This window comes from Dermochelys coriacea, chromosome 3 (assembly GCF_009764565.3).
Source record: "Dermochelys coriacea isolate rDerCor1 chromosome 3, rDerCor1.pri.v4, whole genome shotgun sequence".
Lineage (NCBI taxonomy): Eukaryota > Metazoa > Chordata > Testudines > Dermochelyidae > Dermochelys > Dermochelys coriacea.
The window spans coordinates 46049450-46074974 of NC_050070.1; the positions used below are offsets into that span (position 1 = coordinate 46049450).

Below are 25525 nucleotides of genomic sequence, written 5' to 3' on the forward strand. Positions count from 1 at the left end.
ATCCTAATCATGCACAATACTCAAAAATAGAATGTGGGGATTAGGAATTACTTAAGATGTAGTCATGATCCTTAACTATATTACACCAAATGGAAAACCGGACTGTGCAAAACTCAGTTTAATCCCAGTTGACTGGGTGAGTCACTTTTATGCAACTCAGATTTCTGACACAATATCATGTTAATTGCCAGTGCTTAATATATAACTGTACTTGCCAAAGAATGCTCAGGTTATGAGAGTGCTGCAAATGTTTGGCTGAAGAATGCCTGCATTTGCAGATAGTTTGAAAGGATTCCCTTTGTGACTGGGGTAAAGCACTTGCGTGACAAGTAAACATTGCTTTCTGCTTGACTTTGCCTTCTAATGGACACTGCCCCCTTGACAGGTTTCAGAGTAGCAGCCGTGTTAGTCTGTATTCGCAAAAAGAAAAGGAGTACTTGTGGCACCTTAGAGACTAACAAATTTATTTGAAGTGAGCTGTAGCTCACGAAAGCTTATGCTCAAATAAATTTGTTAGTCTCTAAGGTGCCACAAGTACTCCTTTTCTTTTTGCCCCCTTGAGGTGTTCATTGTATTCAGAGAAAATTGTATGTGAAGGCTGTATGAATCTGTATAAGAATGTGTTCTTCCTGTTTTGAGTGACTTCTTACCTAATCATTTTAGTTCATTTAATTGCTTATTTCCTCCCAGCTGAAGGGTGTGTAAATCTTTATTAATAACAGGATCTTTAGATGTCAATTCTAGGCACATTGCAGAGGAAACTGGGTGTGCATGTCCCATTTTCAATGAAAATTAGCAGCCATTGCATGCTTAATTGTCCATGCACAGTGCTGAAACCAAGGTAGCAATTCTTAGAGAGTAATTTGTAGAGAGTAAGGATGAAATCCAGGCCCCACTGAAGGCTATGGCAATACTTCCATTGACTTCCACGGGGCCAAGATTTCACCCTAAGTCTTTGGCAAAAATGCAATAAAAAGTCACATTACACAAAGAGCTGTGTTCAAGGCAGCACAAGGAGCTGTGTCAGGAATGATCTAGTTATTACTTAGTCCTGCCTTGAGTGCAGGGGACTGGACTAGATGACCTGTTGAGGTCCTTTCCAATCCTACACTTCTATGATACACAAAAGGTAAGGCCAGGAAAAGCTTAGTTTTGGGGATACTGTGTCTGTGACTGGTAATGGAGGCATCATTAATAGTCTGGAAAACCTATTCCATTTCAATCCAGAGTTTTACCTTATGACTGACTCTTCCCTACCCAGATCTGTGCGGTGGACCAAATTCTGCAGCCTTTACTCAGTCCTTATTCCTTAATCCAATTGGAAGTTGTTGGACTAAACAGAAAAGGTAATTTTTGTATCCACTCTGCTTTTGGCACCAGCAGTTCTGGCTAGCTCCAAGCAGGAGTTCTGCTTCCTGGGATTCTCAATGGTGGTTGCCCCAGACACCTCTAGAGTGGGTTTCTTTTACAGCACAGAAAACTGTTTTGGGATATATTAACTTGTAATGTGTTCCTCTTCCTCTGCAGGTGGGAACCTGTAGAAGCAAGACTATTGATGGGCCTGCCCCTTCCACCTCTGCTGACCTTGTACGCTGCAAAGTCCCCATGGAGTGATTTCCAGTGAGTATGTAACAGAGGTGAAATCTCCCCTTTGTATGTGTGGAGGATGCCCTGAGCAAGGCCCTCACGACTGGCCCATAATGGACAGATAATCTTCTGTATTTGTGCAGTTTGGCTCTTGAAATCCCTGTCACAGATCTACCTATAAAAATTAAATGTCTACATCGTAAATCATGGGAACCTCCTTTCTAAAAGAAGGAGAGAATTTTGAAGACTTGTTTGTGGACATCACTACCCAGAGGGGAAAATATATATTTCATACTTTATATGTGCAATAAATTGTCATTAAATATCTTTCACCATATATAAAATCTCTAGAGAGAACAAAACTGACCAACTTTATGATGCAATGGCATATTATTAATATGTGGAGATTTATTAATAATAATCCTTGGCTGTTCCCTAGTGCCTCTTATCCCAAAGTCTCAAAGCACTTTAAAACATTAATTGATTATTATCCCATTTTACAGATGAGGAAACTGAAGAAGAGAGAAGTTAAGTGATTTGCCAAAAGTAACACAGCAAGTCAGTGGCAAAGTTAGGGATAGGACTGAGTCCCTGTTCTAACTGTGGCACAACATTATATCCCCACTAAGTAAATTCACTGTATCTTAAAGATGTTGTTTCACACCATGAATTTAAAGATCATGAAAATTGGCCAGTTTTGTAAAATTAAAATTTTTACAATGGTAATTTCCCGCCCCACATAAGCAGAGAAAGCTACTTAAAGGGTTAACTATACAGCTGTGTAAATAGAAGTTTTTTATTTATTCTTGCTGAAACCTAATTATAATGTTTAAATACTAACTGGCACAGAAGATACTGAGCTAGCTCTGGATTCCCTTGTTTTGTTATTGGGCATGGCAATGGTACAACAAGATACTCCTACTGTGGCTTCAGGCAACTCATCTTCCTCAGTCCATTCATTAAGATCTGGATTATAGCACTGAATGCACTTCTTATATTTCTTTTCTATTTCATTCCAGCCACCCACCAAGTAAATTTTCCCATTAAGAGTGGAGGCCCCTGCAGTGCTCACTCCAGTTGGCAGGGGAGCAGCATAGTTCCACTGGCCAGCATAAGGACTGTAGCATTCAACAGGGAGGACATCAATCCTTTCACCCCGACCGCCCAGTTGGGACCCACCCATGATATAGACCCTCTCCCCAAGGGAAACAGCACAGTGCCATCCTCTTGGAGTGCTAAGGGTGGACTTATCCTGCCAGCTATCATTGCTGGGGTCATACATGCACACAGAGCGGGAGTAAGCATTGTTTATGTAACCTCCTGTGACCAGGATTCTACCATCTATGACTGCACTGGCATGGCAGCACCTTGCTACCTCCAGTGGAGCCTTCATTTGCCACTGGTTAACTGCAGGCACATAGCATTCAACTGAGGATAGACACCCTTCAGAGTTGCGACCACCCACTGCAAAAAGGAGGCCATTGAATACATTCAGGCTAAAATGGGTGCGCTTCTGATTCATGTTGGCCAGATGAATCCATGTGTTGAAACGAGGATCATATCTGCAAGCATTAAGAAAAGAGAATAACTGATGCAATCAAAATACTCAAATATTTCTATGGGAAGGCCTACAACGTCACATCTGCCACTCTATAGTTAAAATTGTGGGGGCTTCTAAATCACTGTTTAATTTTTATTGTCTGGCTATTACAGTGGTTCTCAAACTTTTGTACTGGTGACCTCTTTCACATAGCAAGCCTCTGAGTGCGACCCCAACCTTATAAATTAAAAACAATTTTTTATATATTTAACAACATTATAAATGCTGGAAAAGTGGGGTTTGGGGTGGAGGCTGACAGCTCATGACCCCCCATGTAATAACCTCATGACCCCATGAGGGGTCCCGACCCCCAATTTGAGAACCCCTGGGCTATTACTAATTCACATGAACTGAAAGTTGGAGTTTTGCTAAATTTAGTAAAAATAGGTTTCATTCTTTAACAGGTGAAAAATGTATCTTTGTAATTCAAAATCTGGCATGTATTTAGCATATAATTTGATCTAATTACCTTCAGTAATTTAATTTTTTTAAAAATCAACTTCCTAAGAACCTTGGAAAGTGACTATGGTGCCTCTACAGTATTTAATTTCAAATACAATTTTCTATTTTTTATAATTTAACTTCAGATGTGTCTTGTAATATGCATCTCAAGATTTTACATGCCCAGTCTTTAAAAGTGACATAGTGGCTCCTTTATAATAAATACAATGATGTATTTTTTAAATTTGTTCTCATACAATCTGTACTCTAACTGGTCATATGTTCTTTTAAAGCCAAGTATTGCTGCCACTGAAGTTAATAGGAATCTTTCCAAACACTCCAGTGTGTGTCATATTGGGCCTTTTGGCAGTAATAATTAAGAATTTACATGGCACTTTGTAAGTATCTCTATCTTCAAAGCACTATACAAGCGTTTTAAACTGTATATTTGTTGTGTCAGTAAAAAGATGCATTTTAAATATTTAGGGCCAACTTGGCAACTACTTATTAATGCAAAAAATCCTTACTCAGAGAAAGTTTCATTAATTTAATTGGGACTGTTAGTATCAGAAGAATTTGCAGGATCAGGTCATTATACAAAAGAGGTTTTACAATGCATTATATCAAAGATGCAAACAAGTGTTTAAAAATGATCAAACATCTGATGAATACACTAAAACGCACGTAACACTGAAGGTTATAAACTACCTTTGATTTGCAATGCAAATCCTGTGGATATTAGTGATCATGCCACATGCTCAGGCATAGAGAGATGGGGGGTACATATAACCCTAGGCTCATGATGTAAATGAGCCAAAGCAAGGTATTTCAAAGGTAACACTGATAATCTGTTTTATACTCATGATGTTGTACTTAATTTTCCAATACAGGAGAAAACAAGGAAGAGCTTCAGCTTCTGAGAGCTGCTTTCACATTATGAAAACTCTAAATAACATTCCATTTATTATTGATTCTGCATATTAATATGCATGATATTTTACGTATTTTGCTTTCATTGCTATTCATTTTAAATAAGATGTACATGAAACTAGGATCTTTGTTTCTTAACACCTCAACTGGTTCCACTGGTCAGTGCCTGTGGGAAGTGAAATTCTCTGTTCAAAACATTAAGCATTTCCACAGTAATCAATTCTGAGGTCACAAATAGAAGACTATGACTTCTTTGGAAGGATAAGAGGTGAAGCAGATAAATTGCTAGGCCCAAGTGTTCCTGTCTTCAGAGGGTACAGAGACCAGCAGATGCGTAGACCTCACATAAAAAAGGAGCTGGGGACAATCTCTTGGAAGGGATATATAAATAATAAGAGTTAGCTCTTGTCTGACATTTTACATCCATATTTCTGAAAGCAATTATACAAATATAGAGAAGTGAAGTGACTTACTCAAGGTCAATGGCAGAGCTAGGAATAGAATTCATGTTGGGTCACACTGACTCCTGTGACTGTGGTATTATTCCAGCTCGCTGTTTAATTTCCACCATGCAGTCCATATAAAATAATCTGTGGGCTGAGTTAGGCTGCGTAAAGGTCAGGCAGGGCCTGAAATAAGGGGCGGCGGGTAGCTGGGTGACTATCTCCTCTATGCAATGTTTTGCTCTAGGAAATTGGTATAAATGACTAAACTGACCAACCAAACAACAGAGGAAGTTAATGCTGCATTAGTTCTCCCTGTACACTCTCTGACCACTCTTCTAGGAGGGGTTATTTGGGCATTCCTGCTGGGGGCTGTCCTCAACAGCAGCAGAATAACAGCTGTGTGTGCTGGGAAGCTGCTCAAAGAGAGGCATACAATTTATGCTTATATATTATTATTATTATTAGAGATATACACTGAGATCCTTGAGTTTTCCCATTTCTGGACCATTTCTGGGGCCATAATGTGCCATTAATTTTTAGGCAGAACACTTTTAAAATCAGTAGAACATTCCCCTTTAAAATAATTTGACCCGAGGCCTCTAGGTTGAGATCTCTTTGTGTTCTACATTACTGCCACTCATGTAGTTCTAGGGGGACAGTGCACTGGAACTGCAGTCTTTGGAAACAATGCAGCATTTTTTGTATTTGACCCAGATGGGAACAATGTAGCCTTTAAGAAACAAAGATATTGCTTCTAAACCTATGGCGTGAGAAATAAAGACCAAAATAAATGAAATATAGAAAAAATGTTGAAAATAAAAAAAGAATCACAATCATTTTTAAAAAATGTTCTTCAAAATTTTCCACAAGGCATCAACAGCTCTTGAACTTGAAGAATTCTTGCCTTGTTTGGTCTGTCACAACATTAATGCTATTTACAATTATCCTGCGTTTTAATATTTAAATAGCCATTATTCATTTAATTTTGGCTTGAGGTAGATTTTCCAATTTGGAGGTGTTGTTCTTTATACATTTGTGATTATGGATGGATATTTTGCATTACTTTAGTCGTACATTTGTAATAGCTAAAATTTTAAATATCCAATAAGATTATTAGCAGGGAAGAAAAAAAGATGTTATCTGGTTTTGCTAAGTTTTGCACTCAAGCTTGGATTTGCTCCTGCACAATGTGGAATCTGCCTCTCCTTCCCTTATAAATAACCATTTACCTGCAGAAATTGCTGACAGCATGCTTGGCCTGGTTCCTGGCATCATTCTGGTCTTCACCACCAGCCACATAGAGAAATCCATCCATCACAGTCACACACTGATTAAAACTTTTAGCAGGCATTTCAGTTAGCTTCTTCCATCCATTATCAGGATCTCTGTATAAGATGTCTCTGCTAAGGGACTTTTCTGTTAATGCTGGGCGTCCCCCAACAGTAACTAGGACTCTGAAACCTCCACGGATCCTTGTTCTTCTAGACTGCAGTGTATTCTGATTATATGGAAGCAAGTGGTAGTTCATGGCATCCACTAGAAGTCGGTGGCAGTCTGTGTCTTGCATCATTCTTGGTACAGTTTGAACATAATTGACCAAGTCTTGAGCAGAGATGGTACCAAAACGAATGTTGCCCAAGAGATCTGCAGCATACTTTGCTCTTTTTTGGTCAAATTCCAGCCATTTTATTGCTATCTGGAATGCAGCAATTTCAGAAGGCAACTGCAAGTCGTCATCTGCAAGGAGTTCATTGATCTGATCAAAAGTAAGTTTTAAGAACTGATCTGTTTCTGAAAACTCAATGAAGTTGTCTCTAATAAATTTCTGGGCTGCTTCTTTTGTGTTTTTTAGTCCATATGTCTCTGCAATATTGGCAATATACATACAGTTCTCAACATTGATTTCTTGCATCAAAAAATCAGAGCACATCTTTACAAGGGTGTGAATCTGAAGATAGACTGCTGTGGAAATTATACTACCTATTGTGTAGAGTGAAAGAGTTAGCTTTCCATTGTAAGCATAGGTGATAACAGTGGCTAGGCCCAATGGGGATACGTCATTGAGATCTACTCTTTGAGTAGATGGATCTTTCTTTAAAATGTTATGAAAGTAGTCACTGCATGAAGCCATCACCACCTTGTGAACATTGAAGGATTTGGTTTTGGTACCAATAATCAAGTCACAAAGAAAATTTTCCTGCCTCATTCTGCTTAGCCCTTCCAAGAGATTTGGGCTATAAAAAGAATCAGAAATCTCAGCTGAGATGCAGCTGAAACCATTCCCTCCGTCTAAGAACCCATTCAAACCATTTAGTTTACTTAGGGGGCCATCCTCCACAATTATAGTCATCTCATTGATATCGCCTTTGTTTTTTTTTACATTCTTCTTTTTAGGCGCCATGACTGCAATGGAATATCACAGCCAAGAGCTTGCTGTAAAATACAATGATAAAGTTTAGAGTTACATTTCAGTTATAAGTATTTAACATCTGACTGATGAGCCAACAGAGTTTAAACTTTATCAATAAATGGAACCATTGAAAGAACAGAACACAAAGTAACATATCTTACTACTGCCTGAAGACTTAAAATTGTGTGTTTTATTGGCCTGCATTGGAATGTGGTTGCTAATAATAAATACTGAATATGATTCTTCTGGAATTATAGTTATATAGAAAGAATGCATTTAAAATTAACTCTTGTTTATAATAAGATCACAAAAATCAAGTTTCTCCAAGAATGAGTTTAGGATGCAAATTCAGTGGAATTGCAGGAGTTTCCTAAATCCAAATTTAGAATAGTTTCTATTTCTCAGAAGTAAAATGAGTTTGGCTAAGTATAAACTTTTAAAAATAGAATAATATTTTAAAGTCAGGACCCAGACCTATAATTTTTTTAGATTAAAAAAACCCAAAACAATAAAGGTATAGGATCTGATTCTGTTCTTGCTTTCAGAAGTGCTATTCCCAATTTATAGTGGTGTATATGAGTTCAGAATCTGGCACACAGAAATTAAAAATGTGGAAAGTTTTCCACAAATAAAGAGTATGAAACATATTGGGGGAAAGTGTATTTTTGTCATGGTTTTCTGTATTTTTAAACTGAGGATCTGATCCTGAGCGCTTTCAGGATTGCGACTTTAAATTTACTAGGCTTATGGAATACTATTTCCATGCCATTCATAAATGCCCTTCTACATATAATTTACTTCACAAGCTTTCCCATATTTATATCATACTGTCCATAAATTGAAATTATGGTTTCCAAAGTTTCAGCATCAATTATTGAGGATATTTCTAAAAAAAAAAGCCTAACTTTATTTTGTAAAAGAATGTGTACAAATTGATACAGACTTAGCAACAGGTATTAGCTTTAAGAAGCCATTTCTGTGTGTGAAGAGAATCCTCACTTTTATATAACAACGTTAGATTAATTGTTTAAATTATGCATCTAAACTATGGGCAAATTCCTGCTCCCACTGAAATCAGTGGCCAAACTTCTGTTGAATTCAGTGGGAAGGCCCTGTGTGTTCTTCAGAGGAGTTATTTCATTTACAAAATATAAGCAAATACACATTAAAGAAAGGTCCTGGTCTTGAATAATACATCAATGAAATGAGTCACTGATACTAATCAAATACAGCATTATACCTAAGATACACTATTTTCTTGCATTCTGACACAATTTCCTCATATTCTAATCCTAACCTCCTAGACAAGGATAGAACATGGAGGAATGCTATGTAATGATAAAATAAGGAGTGGCATCATTTACTAGATTTTTTTTTAATAATTAAGCCTCTCCAGCAATATTTCCTTGTAAAATCTCATGTTCAACTTCCCCAAAGCATGCACTTATAATAAGTCAGCATTTTAATTATAGAAAGGAATGGTTAGTTCCACTGTAAGAACCAGGCTTTTTTTTTTCCTGCTTGGTGATGACTATGTGCAGTGCGAGAGAGGCCCATGTGTGCCGAAAACGTCAGTGTCTCAGTGTCACTGCATGCCAGAATGAGCTGAGATTCCAAAATGTCTCCTTGCCAAAGAGGTGGGTCAGCTGCTCCCCTTCTCCCTGCCCACCCCGGCTGCATTCCAAGAGCTGCATCTGTTGAAACCTATCAGAGTCAATTCTAGGAATAGTAACACTCACACAGTAGCTTGCCATTTTAAGACAGGTTCAATTTAAGGTGTATTTGCCACTTTGGACACACTTGATTGTTTCAAATGACAGTTTGCAACCTATTTAAACTACAGAAAGTGCAATATATATTTCATTGTTACAGACTGAAAAGAGACCAAACTTTGAATGTGTTTACATATTCTATTCACAAACTTTATAGATGGCTAGATAATATTACCTTGGCAAGCATAACTGTGGCTTTAAATATTTTCAGAAATACTTAAACTTTATAAACTTTAACACATGCACTATTTGTTCATGAAAACAAGAATTATTTTTAGATCCAATAATTTTAAATGTTGTTTGTTATAAAAAAATATTTCTCCAAAATTTTCCTTACCATGTACTTTTCTATCAACAGAAATGTAATAAGCTAGTTTATTTGATAAGCAGCCAATGAGTTAAATGCAAAGGCATTTGAAGGAAAAGCAAAAGGAAATGCAAAAGCAAAGAAGCATATCAACCACCACATCATGAAAATATCCTAATTTTATTTTTAAGTTTTGCAAGCCTCGGGTGATTTGGTTTTCTACAGACTTTTTCCTTTCCATAGATAGAAGAGGCTATGTTGATTTCAGCTGAGGAATAATTCACGATAAAGGACATTCCAGGTCCAAAAATGTGCTAGATACAGGGAAAGAAAAAGCTATCCTAGAAACATGATGAATATGACCAACAATGGCAACAGCAGGAGCAACCTTACCTTCCTCAGCAATGCACTGTCTACAGCTGTCCAACTAGGTGTCAGTAGGAATGTCTGTTCCTAGGAAGAATGAGAAGAGAGAGAATGATAAAGAGAGAGAGAGAGAGATCAGAGGCCACCTGACAAGTCCCAGCAATTGCAGTTTCTAGCGTGACCCTTTGCTGTCACAGTGAATAAAAGAGGCTGGTGTCTGCGCTCTGGGGCCTTTAAAGTGACCCCTCCTCCTCGTCTCTCTCTCTCTCTCTGCCACCCAGGGAGGTTAGGTTTCCTTTGCTTGCCTGACTTTTAAAAATGAAGGGAACAAACTTGTCTCTTAGATATAAGCACAGATATGCAAGGGAAATCTAGGGCAAGCTCCTGGAAAGGGCATTCTCCTCCCATCCAGCCTCATGCCAACCTCTCTGGAAGAAATTGTTTATGATAACTGTATTATTTGTCCCAGATGGACAAAATACAACCTGATTCAGACCTCTTCTCTCCACCATCTACAGTGTAGGTTTCTTTCTGTCACTATGAGTTTAAGTAAATACGGTCACATATCTTATTTAGATAGAGGATCATCATCACAATAGTGCTGTGGACTCCCACAATAACATGATAACTGCATTCCTATTCCAAAGAAATGCAAATAACCTTCTCCGCACAAGACAAGGGGTACTGAGTGTCACAGGGGGAAATGCATCCGATGAAGTGAGCTGTAGCTCACGAAAGCTTATGCTCTAATAAATTTGTTAGTCTCTAAGGTGCCACCAGTACTCCTTTTCTTTTTGCGAATACAGACTAACACGGCTGCTACTCTGAAACAGGGGGACTAGTAATGGGATACTGAACCCTTCATAGGTTAATGGTTCAAACACAGATCATGATTCTGCCACTGAGTTTTACTCAGAACAAGAGAATTTCTTTGCAAGCCTGATGGTGAAATATGTCCTTCAAGCCAGTAGTGACCAAGAACAATTACCATAAGTGACTTGTGTAAACTGAATTCAGTTCCTACCTGACAGCTGTCCACATCTCAGAAACAAACAAATCTCCATCGTGACTGGCACCAACTGACATTTTTCAGATACTGAATGGACACAGAATCCTTTCACTTCTGCAAGAAGTATCTCCAGAGTAGGGTTGATACAGTTGACAAGGTAGTGATTCAGGGAAGCTTGCAATGCCACTATCAGTCTTATTTCTATACTGTAGATAAAAAAGATAACGTCAGCCTCCTGAGGTCCATCAACTCTCATCAGTGATAGCCCTCCTACCGTCACAATCTCTCCACGATGAGAGCCATCCAAGAAAAATACTAGTACACCAGGATGTGGTTTTGACCATTCAATACATGGTGTTCTTTCCCGAGTTCATACTGAACCAAATCCCCATCATAGTGCTAGGGTGTGCTATGTTGCTAGAGCTGCCATCTTTTGGATAAGATGTGCAGTATGCAAAACCAAGGCTGTGACAAGTCGTCATCATAAAAATATTCCATGGTACATTTTCAAGAATAGGAGCATTAACTCCAATAGGAAAGATAATTAAAATGTAATGGTAATTCCATTCTAACTACCTAAAAATCCCTTTGTTAAATAGAATTGATACATTAATTTTAACCCCCTTATTAATATTTCTTTAAAACATGAAAGATGTTATAAGTATAGCAATTTTCATTATAATTAAATTAACTTTTTAAAATCCACTACATGCAATGAACTCAAGCATTTTTTGCGAGTGAGTCATTCAGCTTCATAGATTTAGGAGAAAGCTTGGCCCCATTCAACTCAGAAGCAAAACTCCCATCAGGAGGAAAGCTATCTAATGGTTAGGGTGCTAGCCTAGGACTCAGGAAGCCTGGGTTCAATTCGTTGCTCTACCAAAGGCTTCCTATGTGACCATGGGCAAGTCATTGAATCTCTCTGTGCCTCAGTCCCCCATTTCCACCTTACAGGTGTGTTGTGAAGCTAAATACCTTAGAAACTGGGAAATGTTCAGATACTACAGTGATGGGGGCCATATAGGCAGGCAGAATGGAGTCAGGATTTGACCTTCTGTCCTGTTGCTGTGTTATCAGGTAACAAAAATGCCAAGCAACTTATAACAGCAGGTTGTTGTACTCTAGTATCAGTAAGTGCACTGGGTTTCCAACGCCAACATTAGTTCCAGTCCAACATCTGTAGCACCTCTTATGAGAGAAACTCCTCATCCATTTATGTGACCTTGGCACTGATGTATTGGTGGACTTCACGGTTTTACTTTTCCCACCCTAAGGACAGAGCCTTTCCAGGACATTTTGGCACAAGGTGCAGCTTTCCCCCTCTGACACAATTCAAAAGACAAACCCTAATTACGTCTGCTTGTTAAACAATGCACTGCTTATTTAAGAATAGGTAAAATAAAGTAAAGCATTTACTCTTCATCATACATAGATTCATATGGGGCATGCATTTCCACCAATATGTCAAGTCACTACTGTTTTCTGAAAATTCTCTTATTCCGTGATACCCACAATAAGGGAGTAAAATCTGTTGAGTGGACCAGATCCTCAGCTGTGGCTGAGTAGTACTTGAAGGAGTGGGATGGGTGCAAAGGTTCCTTTTGTGACCAACTGCTCCTGAATTGTCCATCCACCAGGCTGCAGTCTGGTAAACAGTGGCTGTGGTCTTCTGCAGATGTGGGGGGGAGGTCTGTGATAGGTTGGACCCTCCCATCCAGGGTGCCACCTGATGTGCTGGGGTCTCTCTGATCCTGCCCTTTCCACTAGCCTGTGTTTCCTCACCCTATTCTTGCTGTGCTAGGCTCTCAAGCCTTCTCCAGCACACACACAGGTAAGGCCACACCCAGATGCAGACACAGACTGAAATCAGCTCTGTGTGGGAAGACTTAGCTAGGAGAAGGACCTGCACTCGTGTGCACACACCCTTTGGGGTATAAACCAAAAATAATATTGTCTTGTGCTGTATAGAAAGATCTGCATAGCGCAAGCTCATAAAAATTCACCCTCTCCCTCAATGTGGAGAGATATGCACAGCTTTTTGATCCCTCCAGATATGAATTGCAAAACCTGGGTTTTGAAATAAACAAGAAATAAGTTTATTAACTACAAAAGGTAAATTTTAAGTGATTATAAGGATAGCAAACAGAACAAAGCAGATTACTGAGAAAATAAAACAAAACTCACAAACTAAGCTTAATACACTCAAGAAACAGGTTACAAAGTATAATTTCTCACCCTAAATGTTGTTTTAGGCAAGTTGCAGAGCTTCTGTAGCTTAGAGTTCCACTTATTTCTGTTTACAGACTGGACCGCATCTCATCCTGGACTCAGCCCTTGCCTTTCCCTTTCCCTTTCCCTTTAGGTGTTTTTAGCTATCTTCCTTCTTGGACTGGGAGGCAATGGAGAAGATTGCCTTACTTCTCAGCCTTAAATAGAAGTGGGAATCTTACATAAAGTGGGAATCTTTTGTTTCACAGTCTGACCCCTCACCCCCTCTTAATGGAAAAACACTGAAAGCCCCAGATGGGCATCTAATACCAGGTGACCCGATCACCTGACCCTGTCGTGTCAAAGCAGAAAGCCAGTGAGCTTCTCAGGAAGGTGGGAGATTAGTATCTTCCAAGTCTTATTGTTCTTCCATTGAGGATGATTGCCTACTGTCTGGTGGGTGTTCCCCCAAATACACACACAGTTGTAATTGCTACATTGTCAATATTCCTAACCTCAGATACAGAAATGATATATACACACAAATTGGATAATCACATTCAGTAGATTATAACCTTTCCAATGATACCTCACATGACCCATCTTGCGTAAAACATATCTTAGTTATGCCATATTCACATCATAACAATATTTCTATGAAGAATATGGGGTGCAGTGTCACAGGGGCATAAGGGACTTCCAGCCACATCGCTTCCTCAGGCCCCCATCATCCATGCCATGCCAGACAGTAGAACTCACTACAACAACTTTATGCCATGCCACCTGAGGAGTCTAATAGGCAAGGAGGATTTTCCAGTGGCCAGCTAAGCAATCTTAATGTTGGACTGGATCTGGCCTATTATATAAAAATTAAAAAAAGAAATAAGATAATAAAAAATGCTTAACAGAGCCACCAATAAGGACATATGCCTAAAATGAGTTGCTGTACTACTGTATTGCTGCAACTCTCATCTTACTCCCCATCCCCTCCCCTACTGTGTGTCATCTTCATTCTCCTTCATCTCTCATGTCATGTTTGAAGATTGTAAGGTCTTCCAAGTAGGGATCATGTCCTTTCATATTATTTAGGAAGCACCTGTGTTTGCTACAGAATAATAATAATATTTCTGGACATATCTGGACTTGTCCTTTTTAGCACCCTCTACTGGAGGAGTTTTGCTGTTTAATGAAAACCTGGAATGCTATCATAGGGAGACACGACAACAAACTTCATGATGATGAGAATATTATAAAAATAATTGACCACCACATTCCCTCTTTCTATACTGAGGTACTTATACAGCCCTCATCACCATAGATCTTAATGGATTTTTGTCCTCACTACTCCTGTAAAGTAGGGAAACCTTATCCCCATTTCACTAAAGGGGAACTGAGGTGCAAGGTAGGTTAAGCAAGGTGACACAGAAAGTATGTAGCTGAGTCCAAAACTGAACCTTGCTCTCTTGAGTCCAGTGCCCAATCCACTAGGTCACCCTTCCACCATGCTGCAGATGGTAGGACTACATAAATTAACAGCATCCAGAGCTTAATTTGTGCCATGGCTTTCCAGGCTGAGCCCTGTCACCGCAAGGTTTGGCAGTTCATAGCCCCAATACCTCTGGGCTTGCTGCATCAGTGATGAACGTAAAAAAATTGTGTGAGCCCTAGCATTGAATTGCTTGAGCTTCAGCACCTCTTTCATTACAAATTAAGCACTGATGGCACCTACAAATCAATGTCTCTGAAATCATGGCATCTTCAAAGCTTCCTAGGGGTTTTAATGGCTGGTGGAAGGGGCAGGGTCTGCTTTAGTGGAGGTGATAGCAAGAGCAGCCAGGGCATCCTCCACCACTGCCTGGGTATAACCCTGCCAGGGAGAGGGGCCTGACGAGTGCTTAATTTGTAATAAAAGGGGTGCTGGAGCTCAAGCAATTACATGCTAGGGCTCAAGCAATTTTTTTACATTCTTAACTGATGCAGCAAGCCCAGAACTGAACTTAGCTATGAACTGCCAAGCCAAGCCTTGTGGTGCCAGGGTCAGCTCTGGCACGCCCTCACACAAATTAAGTCCTCCCGTAGTGACTGGTGATGGTGGATGAGAAGAAAAAGGCAAGCAAAGGCTTTGCCTTCTTCATGTCTGCTCTCCAAACAGAAACGATACTGGAAGAACCCCTAATCCAGTCACTGGGGAGCATAAAGGAAGAGATGGGAGGAATATGGGCTGTTTAGAGAGTCGCAGACTTAACCCAGAGAGTGTAACGAGGGAGCCCAAAATTAACAAGGGAGCAGGGGTGTCCATGTGGGCTCTGCTCCTCCCAAACTGGAGAAAAGAAAAACTGGAGCTGGGTGAAAACGTGAGGACAAAATAAAATCATCAACAACAGAGCCGAGTTTTCCTGAAAATGTTTCATTAGGTTGTGGGAGAGACAGAGCTTTGATGGGCCCAAGTTGGGGGAAGAGAGGCAGGCTGTGCAGCTGAGCTCTGTACAGGCTCCAAAGCTTTGCTCTCTCCAAGGAGAATGTAACTTAAAGGACTTACTGGTCCAATGCAGGGCGACCAGGGTCCTGGGCAAGGTTGGAGGGGTGGCTCTGGGTCCCCTGAAGGGTGGAAAAGGCGAGGCGGGGGCCAGAACTCCCCAGACAGCCCTTCAGCGCTGCCTGGCCTGCGTCGCCCAGGGCTCTGGCAGCTGCTGGGAGCCCTGGGCCTTTTAAATCGCCTGGGCCTGGGGCGGAGCCCGGGGAGAGGCGCTGCTCAGAGCCCCGCCCCGCCCCGCCAGCACGCGCGGAGGGACCGGCCCGGCCCGGCCCGGCCGCGGCTATAAGAGGCGCCGCCGGGGGGCAGGTGCGGCCCGCCGAGAGCTCGGAGCTGCTGGGCCGGGCGGCTGGGGCGCGGCAGGGCTTTGCTATGGCAGAGGCTGCGAGCGTGGTGCCGAGGGTCTTGCATCTGAAAGAGCGGCTCGGCCAGACTCAGGATCCCCAAAAGGTACCGCCTCGCTCCCGCGCCCCGGGAGAGGAGGCTGGAGGCAGCGCCCTGCAGGGGGGTGCTGGGCTGGGGGCTGTTTCTGGCTGACTGCCCCCCCCCCCGTGGATCCCGCACCCAAGCTGCGGGATCCCTCTGGCAGGCCCCCCTGCAAGGCGAGTTTGTGGTTTGACTGACTTCATTGCCTTCAGCCGATAACCCCTGGCTGCTTTTCACTTAAGCTTCTGCCTCATCCTGGGAGCACCTAGATCCATTTATCCCCCATGGCACTTGTTAGGCCTGAAACTTCCCCTGCTTTAGCATTGCACAGCCTAGTGCTGAATGGCCTGCGTGGACCAAGCAGAGCGATTTTTTTAAAGCTCCTGAACAAGAAATTAAAAAGCCATTTTGACAAAAAAGGAGAGCCATCCTGCTGCAGTCCTGTGGCAATGAGTCGGGGTGGGCAAACGTTTTGGTCCGAGGGGCACATTAGGTTTGCAAAACTGTAGGGAAGGCTGTGCCTCCCCAAACAGCCCGGCCCCTGCCCTGTATCTACCCCCTCCTACTTCCTGCCCCCCTGACTGACCCCCTCATGCCCCCTGACCCATCCAACCCCCCCTGCTCCTTGTCCCCTAACTGCCCCCTGGAACCCTGCCCCCATCCAACTTCCTCCCCCTCCGCTCCCTGTCCTCTGACCCCTATCCACACTCCTGCCCCCTGACTGACAAGCCCCCCAAGACTCCATGCCTATCCAACCCCCCCACTTCCCCTCCTCGACTGCCCCCCCAGGACCTCCGCCTCCTCTGACTGCCCCCGGGACCTCGTGCCCCTTATCCAACCCCTCTGCCCCCTTACCATTGTGCTCAGAGCACTAGGACCTCGTAGCCCCGCCACTCAGCTAGAGCCAGCCACACCACCATGAAGGAGCAGTGGACCACAGAGGTGAGGCTGTGGGGCAGGGAGGACAGCAGGGAGGGGCCGGGGACTAGCCTCCCTGGCTGGGAGCTCAAGGGCCAGGCAGGATTTTCCCGTGGGCCAGATGTTGCCCACGGGCTGTGGTTTGCTCACCTCTGCAATGAGTGGATGCCTACTGGAGAGACTCCAATGTCTGTTTGATGTGCACAGCAAGTCTAATAGAAAGAAGCCTAGAGGGAGGTGCTACAAACAAGCTTAAAAAGCAATAGGAATAAAATCTTAAGCATTTAGTGTTTTATAATGTACTTTTGAAAGCAAAATATAAAGTCACTATTTATATATAGTGAAATTTACTTTTAACTGATTAAATTTATCTGATTTAACTTTTACCTTTTAATTATGTATTAAAGCTCATGTTGATGCAAAATTCATTGTTTATTCCCATGCATCTTATATTTGATTTATGTGCTTAATATCTCTAAGGGAAGGCATGATGATGGTATAACAATGATATTGAAATGACTGTTCCATCAGTGCTGCCTTACGTGAGTAGCCCTGTTGAATTTAATGGGAGTACTCGTGTGTACAGTAGACCCTCAGAGTTAAAAACACCTCTGGAACAGAGGTTGTTCATAACTCTGAAATGGTCGTAAAACATTATGGTTGTTCTTTCAAAAGTTTATAACTGAACATTGACTTCATACAACTTTGAAACTTTACTATGCAGAAGAAAAATGCTGCTTTTAACTATCTTAATTTAAATGAAACAAGCACAGAAACAGTTTCCTTACCTTGTCAAATACTTTTTAAAACTTTCCCTTTTATTTTTTTAGTGGCTTACATTTAACACAGTGCTGTAGTGTATTTGTCTCCCCACCCCACCCCTGCTACTGCCAGATTGCATACTTCTGGTCTCAAATGAGGTGTGTAGTTGACTGGTCAGTTCGTAACTCTGAGGTTCTATTGTATAATATTACTCTTAGTTAGAAGTATTTGAAGAGTCATTTGTTAAGCTAAATCCGGTCTCATTTGTTTTGATAGTCCAGTGGTGCTGAGAGTGTCAGTGTTTTTAAGCTAATTTGTAGGAGCAAATTCTCTAACTTCAGAAATAAAAGGATTGATGTGTCAGTACAAGATACTTTCTGAAATTTGGGTGCCTTCTGATGACTGAGGAGGGGAGGTCTTCTGTAAGAACATATCTGTAATGAGTTACTTCATAAACTAATCATAGAATATCAGGGTTGGAAGGGACCTCAGGAGGTCATCTAGTCCAACCCCCTGCTCAAAGCAGGACCAATCCCCAACTAAATCATCCTAGCCAGGGCTTTGTCAAGCCTGACCTTAAAAATGTCTAAGCAAGAAGATTCCACCACCTCCTTAGGTAATGCATTCCAATGCTTCACCACCTTCCTAGTGAAAAAGTTTTTCCTAATATCCAACCTAAACCTCCCCACTGTAACTTGAGACCATTACTCCTCATTCTATCATCTGCTACCACTGAGAATAGTTTAGATCATCCTCTTTGGAACCCCCTTTCAGGTAGTTGAAAGCAGCTATCAAATCCCCCCTCATTCTCTTTTGCAGACTAAACAATTCCAGTTCCCTCAGCCCCTCCTCATAAGTCATGTGTTCCCCTAATCATTTTTGTTGCCATCTGCTGGATGCTTTCCCATTTTTTCACATCCTTCTTGTAGTGTGGGGCCCAAAACTGGACACACTACTCCAGATGAGGCCTCACCAATGTCGAATAGAGGGGAATGATCACGTCCCTCGATCTGCTGGCAATGCCCCTACTTATACAGCCCAAAATGCCATTGGCCTTTCTGGCAACAAGGGCACACTGACTCGTATCCAGCTTCTCGTCTATTGTAACCCTTAGGTCCTTTCCTGCAGAACTGCTGCCTAGCCATTCGGTCCCTAGTCTGTAGCAGTTCATAGGATTCTTCCGTCCTAAGTGCAGGACTCTGCACTTGTCCTTGTTGAACATCATCAGACTTCTTTTGGCCCAGTCTTCCAATTTGTCTAGGTTCCTCTGTATCCTATCCCTACCCTCCAGCCTATCTACCTCTCCTCCCAGTTTAGTGTCATCTGCAAACTTGCTGAGGGTGCAATCCACACCATCCTCCAGATCATTAATGAATGAATTAATCTTGAAAAGCTGCCCAAGGTCAGTTGGCCTTGGTTGTAATTTCTCTTTGGTTATTTTGATCTGGAGTGGGGCAAGTCATGGTAATTTTATCCAGTTTATAGGAGGATGCTTTTTTTTTTTTAAATCAGGAGACTCTAGAATAGCGGTGGTTCATGATGAGAATAAGGAACAGAAAAGTGAGAAGAACATTAGAACTTGTGACCTCGATACAACAGAGCATCTAAAGCAAACTCATGTAAGGCCTGGTCTACGCTGGGGGATGGGGAGTGGGGTCAATCTCAGTTACGCAACTTCAGCTACTTAGATCTACTTACCGCGGTGTCTTCACTGTGGTAAGTCGATGGCTGATGCTCCCCCGTTGACTCTGCCTGCGCCTCTTGCCTTGGTGGAGTACCGGAGTTGATGGGGGAGTGCTTGTTGGTAGATTTATCGTATCTAGATTAGAAGCGATTAATTGATCGCTGCCTGTCGATCCAGCATGTAACAAGCCCTAGGTAACAGTGTTTATGTCAAAAGGCTTCTTGGCACTCAGACTAGAAAGCTATAACATGTTGAGGTGTTCTGGGGTGCAAACTACTTTGTATTTGATAGTGGTTCTAAGTGTGACAGATGAGCCTTTATGACTTTGCTAATGGTATACAACAAAGACTGGAACTGTCAGTGTAAGAAAGTTGGCACATATTCCAGTCACGCAGGAAGGACAAAGCTGCTCCTAAATTTAAAAAGGAATCCAGTAACCAGTAGGATAGTAGGATTGCCCAGGAGCCATACGAAGTTAGAACTAGATGGGAAGTACCCAGAACCAAACCTCAAACACAGATTTGTCTGATCTGAAGAATCAGCATTTGACCACTAAAGCAAACTAAGATGAAACCAGACCTGAGAGGGAAGATTAGCAGGATTCCACTGGCTGCTCTTTATCCCTTTACCAGTCATAATATCTTGACAACTAATTGGCATCCAAGCTCATGTTTAAAAGAAACTGAGGGTATGTCTATGCTTAAAACACTGCAGCAGCAGAGCTTTGTGTAGACATTACCTATACCAACAGGAGAGGTTCTCCCATTGCTGAAGGTAATTCACCTCCCAAAGAGGCAGTAGATAGGTCAAGAATCAATAGAGGAATTTTCCCGTTCACCTAGCACTGCCTATACAAAGGGTTAGGTCAGCCTACTTGCCTGTCTCAGGGGTACTGTTCCCTCTAAGCTGTGCGCATGCACACAGATCCTAAATCCTGCACATATGGCGAAACACCCCACGCACAAAAACTTTGCATAGAAGCACAACAGTTTGCACAGAAAAATTTGTTGCACGCAGCCTGTCAAAAATTAGAGGGAACATTGCTCAGGGGTGTGGATTTTGGATGCAAGTTCCCAGTGTAGATCAGCCCGAAGTATAACATTTAATCCGGCACCACAGTTGAAAGTTACAAGCCTGGGCTGAATGTAGTAAGGGGTTAAAGTTCTCAATTTCTGTCATAGCTGTTGTATGCAGAGAACAGCTATATTTTTAAATAATAATCAGTGGTTACTGAACTTAAAACTTGGAACTCATTTATGATTACATTTTTCTGTCTTCCCTCTCTCGTGTGTGTGTGTGTGTGTGTGTGATTTTATATATAATATAAAAATTAATAATCTTTATTTAGACACCTATGTCTTAGCTTCACTTATATTTCAAGGGTATTTGCTATACGTGCTGGCTATGAGAGTCAAAGTAGCAGGTTGTTTTCCTGTGCTGAATGTTTTTTGTTGTTTCTGCAGGCCATATCCTCAGTGACATCTGTGCAACTGTTGCTTGCAAATTATGCTCCCACTTTCACCTCTTCAAACCCACTAATCATCACTGGCATTACACAGGTGTGACTACAAGCCTTAGTTGCCCTGTGGAATGTTTATTATTGGTGATGGAAGATCAGAAGGGGGGATCATGTTTGACTTTCAGAGCCATGGCTGAGTTTGCATGGCTGTCAATTTTAAAACTTGTGTCTACATAACTGGGGGGGAAAAAGGAGGGACTTCACAACTTTGGCCAGGATCCACAAAGGGACTTAAGTATTGCATCACTTAGTGTCACAAGGTCTAACTCTTGGGCATCTAGAAAATCATTGGAACAACAATGTGATCCGTTAAGCATCTGGACTCCCTATACAATACATGAGGAGAGACAGGTGCCTTCGAATGTGATCCACAAAAACCACCATGCTAGGCAGAGAGCTGCCTAAGCTAGTCCATGGTGGGAGATGCTGACAAGAGGGGTGTTTCCTAAGCTCTGCCCCTCTCATGCAGTTAGACATCTAAATCCAGACTGCCAGGTGGTGCCTGTCTGTTTGTAACCCACAACTGGGAAACCCCTCTCCTGAAGTCAGGCAGCTTAAGTGCCTAAGTAATTTCTTGTGAAAATGAATAAGGCAGCTGCCTCAAACCACCCAAAATGGGGGTGGGGAGCAGAGGAAGTGCTGCCTTCATTACAACTTTTAGCCCAGTGGCTAGAGCACTGCTCCTGGGATGTAGGAGACCACAGGTTCAATTCCCCCCTCAGCTTGAGTTGGAAGAAGGAGGTTTGGATGATAGTCCCCCTCACCTCTCAGGAGAGTGCTCGAACCCAGTGGTTTTCAAACTTTTTTCTGGCGACCCAGCTGAAGAAAATTGTTGATGTCTGTGACCCAATGGAGCTGGGGATGAGGGGTGTGTGGGGGGGGCTCTGGGTTTGGGGCAGGGTGTTGGAGGGGATCAGGGCTCTGGGCTGGGGGTGGGGATGAGGGGTTTGGGGTGCCAGAGGGGGGCTCTGGATTTGGGGGTTGCTCTGGATTTGGGGAAGGGGGTTGTGGGCTTACTTTGGGTGGCTTCTGGTCAGCAGCGCAGCAGGGGTGCTAAGGCAGGCTTCCTGCTTGTTCTGGCACGGTGGACAGTGCTGTTCCCTGGAAGCAGCCAGCAGCAGGTCTGGCTCCTAGGCAGAAGCGTGCAAGCAGCTCCGTTCGGCTTTTGCCCACAGGAGCCCCCACCCCAGCTCCCATTTGCCAGGAACTGGCCAATGGGAGTACAGAGCTAGTGCTCAGGGCAAGGGCAATGAATGGAGCCCTGTGGCGCCCCCACTTAGGAGCCGGACCTGGTGCTGGCTGCTCCTGGGGCGCAACACAATGTCAGAAAAGGTAGGGTCTAGCCTGCCTTAGCAAGGCAACACTGCTGACGGGATTTTTAATGGCCTGGTCGATGGCACTGACCAGCGCCGCCGCAACTCAGGGCCTTGCATTCCATGACCCGGTACTGGGTCATGACCCGCAGTTTGAAAACCACTGGTCTAACCATGTGGTTAAAATTTATAAGGTGATTGTCCCTGCCCCTGCACCTCATCCTCCTGTTCTGGACAGATTTTGAATGGGACCCAATCTGGTAGGGAGCTTCTAAGCACACCTACAGGATTGGGCCCTATGGGTGAGCTAGGAAGGCAAAGGCCCATCTTCTCCTAGTTCATAGATTGTGCTGGGGGTTAGAAAGGAGATAGGCTTCCAGATGCTTAGAGTGAGGAATCAGTGTCCATGTCCAGAGACAGAAACTTAAGCACCTAGAAAACTTGTACTGGAAAAACTTAAGCATCGAGTGAGTTTAGCACCTACAGAGTTAGGTGGCAGCTGAACAAGGGTTTTGGGGATTGCAGTGGTGGCTGAAAACCAGACTTGGGTGTCTAGTTCTAGGGGGTTAGTTGTCCAAGTACCTTTGTGGATCTGGGCCTTACTGTTTAAAGGATTTGCTGTCAAATTTAAAATTATTTTAAATGTACAGTGTTCTGAGAGGTGTGTGCCCGCGCATGCGTGTACGTGAGAGAGATGTATAGTCCTGACCAGTAATCTTTACTTGGTGCTTTAAAAGGGCTAATTTCCTGATGTTGAAGTTGTTTTGTGTATATCTTTCCTCCCAATCAGTGTGACTGAAGTTTGGGAGTTTACTAATTGCCCTCAGAACAACAGTACAACAATCACAACAGACTTTGTTTGTTTTAAAACCAACAACTTCCTGGTTAAGAAAGGAAAACGGCAATGCAAAATGAAAAAATAGTGGAATGGCTTATGTTGGATGTAATCAGTAAAGAATTAAAGGATGGAAGCATAATTCTAGCAATCAAAATGTTTCTATGGAAAATGGATCTTGTCAAACTCAATGTTTTCCATGTGGTTATAAATTTGGTGGCCAAGGCAACAGTGACATAGTATATTTAGACTTCTTTAAGGCATTTGACTTATTACCACACAACACTCCGATAATTAAATTAGCACTGTACAAAATCAATGCAGCACATATTCAGTGGCTTAAAAACTGCCTGTTAAATCTTCAGAGGTAATTATAAATAGGGAATCCTCATTCAATGGGAGTGTTTTTACTGGGGGGTGCAAGGGTCTATCCTTGGCCTGATGCTATTCAGAATTTGTTGATCTGGAAGATAACATAAAAACATTGCTGGTAAAAAATTGCAGATAATCCAAAAATTGGAAGTGGTAAATGATGACAGGGCCTTTTGTAGAGGGCAATCTGTAACCCATGGTAAGCTGGGTTCACTTGAACACAACATGTTAATGCAGCTAAATGCAAGGTTACATCTAGGAACCGTGAGTGTAGGTCACACTTAAAGAATGGGGCACGGGGACTGTATTTTGGAAAGCAATTATTCAGAAAGACATAGGGTTTATGGTGCATAGCCAGTTGATAGTGAGATGAAAATACAATGTTGTGGTTTACAGAGCAAATGCTGTCCTTGGCTGTGTAAGCAGTAGATACAGAGCTATGTTGTCAGCACTGTATATGGCATTGGTGAGATAATTACTATAAAAGCATTTAGTTCTGGGGGGGCTACAGTTACTAAATGATGCTAACAGATTGGAAAGGATTCACAAAAGAGCTACAAGAATGATTTGAGGTCTGGAAACCTATTTTAATGTGAGACTAAAGAACCTCAAGGAAGATTAAGAGGTGACTTGATCAGTCTGGAGGTACCTGCATAGGGAAAAGATATCTGATAGTAGCAGGTTCTTTGTCTTTTTTTTTTAAAGAAAGTGGCCAGTGAAATCCAGTGGTTAAAAGCTGAAGCTAGACAAGTTCAAGCAAAAAACAAGGCACAATTATTTTTAGTAAATCACACAGTAATGGACATTAAGCAGTTGGAGCAATTTACCTAGGAATGTGGTGGATTGTCCATCACTTGAAGTCTTTAAATCAATGTCTTTCCAAAAGTGATGCTCTAGTTTAGCCAGACATTATGGGCTTAATACAGGAATTCTAGGGCCTGTGTTATGCAGGAGATGAGATTAAATTATTATAATGGTCTCTTCTGTCTTTAAACTCTATGGTAATTGTTGGTTAAAGTTAAACATAATGCAAGCAGACCTCTTGAAGGGAAGGGTATAATGGCTATAGCCTATAAAGACCCTAAAACACCTTGAGAAGAATCTTAAACTGCAGTTTTCAACTTCACTCTCACTGTAACGGCAACCAGCACCTTGTCCTTAGAGAGCTGTTTTAATATTTGGTGGTTGTCAGGTGTCTTAATCTGAGGTGCAGGACAATTGAAGTTAATCTCAAACCCAAATGAAGAATTAATGCTTAATGCACAACAATCTGAATTTATTTAAAAACTAGCATCATGTCCCTTCTGAAAAATCCTATAAACTATGAAGGATCCACCATTGCTCATACCACGCCCAGATCAGAGTGAGGCACAACCTGTCCAGGGGTACCAGTTGCCAAGGAGCTCCCTCCCCATGTGGGCTGAGGGAGGGTAAAATTAGTAGTTTCTGATGGTGGAGCCAGCTCTAGGAGCTAGAGACTTCTTTTCCTGTGCAGGGCCATGGGCACCATCGGCACTAGGGATAGATGAGAGGTAGAGTCAGGGCCTCCCTTGAACAGACAAGATTTGGGGGACCCTGCGGCACTAGTCCCCATCCAGCCTTACATGAAGGGAACAGAAAAAGCACCACCAGCTGGGAAGTAGACCAGCCCAGGAACTAGGCAGAATTTAGTAGCCATACTGTTCCAGTAAGAGATGCCCACCTCACTCCAGGACCACTATAGCACTTTGGATGCTGGTGTTGTCATCACTGTGCCTTCAGTTTAGACTCTGAACATTATTTTCTATTTGCTGGCTGGCTGTTTGCTCCCACCTCTTCTTCCTTACTGCCTCTCTGCTGTCTTAGTCCTTCATGCTCCTCACCAGCTTTTCTTGCCTCTCTTCTCTGCACATCCAATGTCCCTTTTCTCTTCCTTTCTTTTCCACTCTTGCTCTCGCTAACACCTCCTCCTCCCACTTTCCCCAGTTATTCTATCTTGGATTCGAAAATTCATTTAAAAAACATGCCACAAAAGCCAGAAAGAAAATCATGGAACTAGCATGACTTTTGCCAACTGTCATTCTGGCCATATGTCTCAACCCTTTGTC

At 42.3% G+C, this 25525-nt stretch overlaps 2 protein-coding genes across 2 annotated transcripts in view; one reads left to right on the top strand and one right to left on the bottom strand.

The window, feature by feature from the left end:
* Nucleotides 1-557: 557 nt before the first annotated feature.
* Nucleotides 558-15761, bottom strand: KLHL31 (kelch like family member 31). Its single transcript, XM_038396225.2, has 5 exons — nucleotides 15616-15761; nucleotides 10884-11074; nucleotides 9887-9946; nucleotides 6234-7437; nucleotides 558-3149 (listed from the first exon to the last, which is right to left on the bottom strand). Exons 4-5 carry the CDS (start codon nucleotides 7403-7405, stop codon nucleotides 2417-2419), a joined length of 1905 nt encoding a protein of 634 aa, XP_038252153.1. The 5' UTR covers nucleotides 7406-7437; nucleotides 9887-9946; nucleotides 10884-11074; nucleotides 15616-15761; the 3' UTR covers nucleotides 558-2416.
* A 145-nt stretch (nucleotides 15762-15906) lies between these two features.
* LOC119852505 (elongin-A-like) overlaps nucleotides 15907-25525 on the top strand; it is a 34428-nt gene continuing 24809 nt past the window's right edge. Inside the window, exon 1 of the mRNA XM_038393709.2 lies at nucleotides 15907-16059. Coding sequence (XP_038249637.1) covers nucleotides 15982-16059 — 78 coding nt within the window. The 5' untranslated portion in view covers nucleotides 15907-15981. The remainder of the gene's footprint in view (nucleotides 16060-25525) is intronic.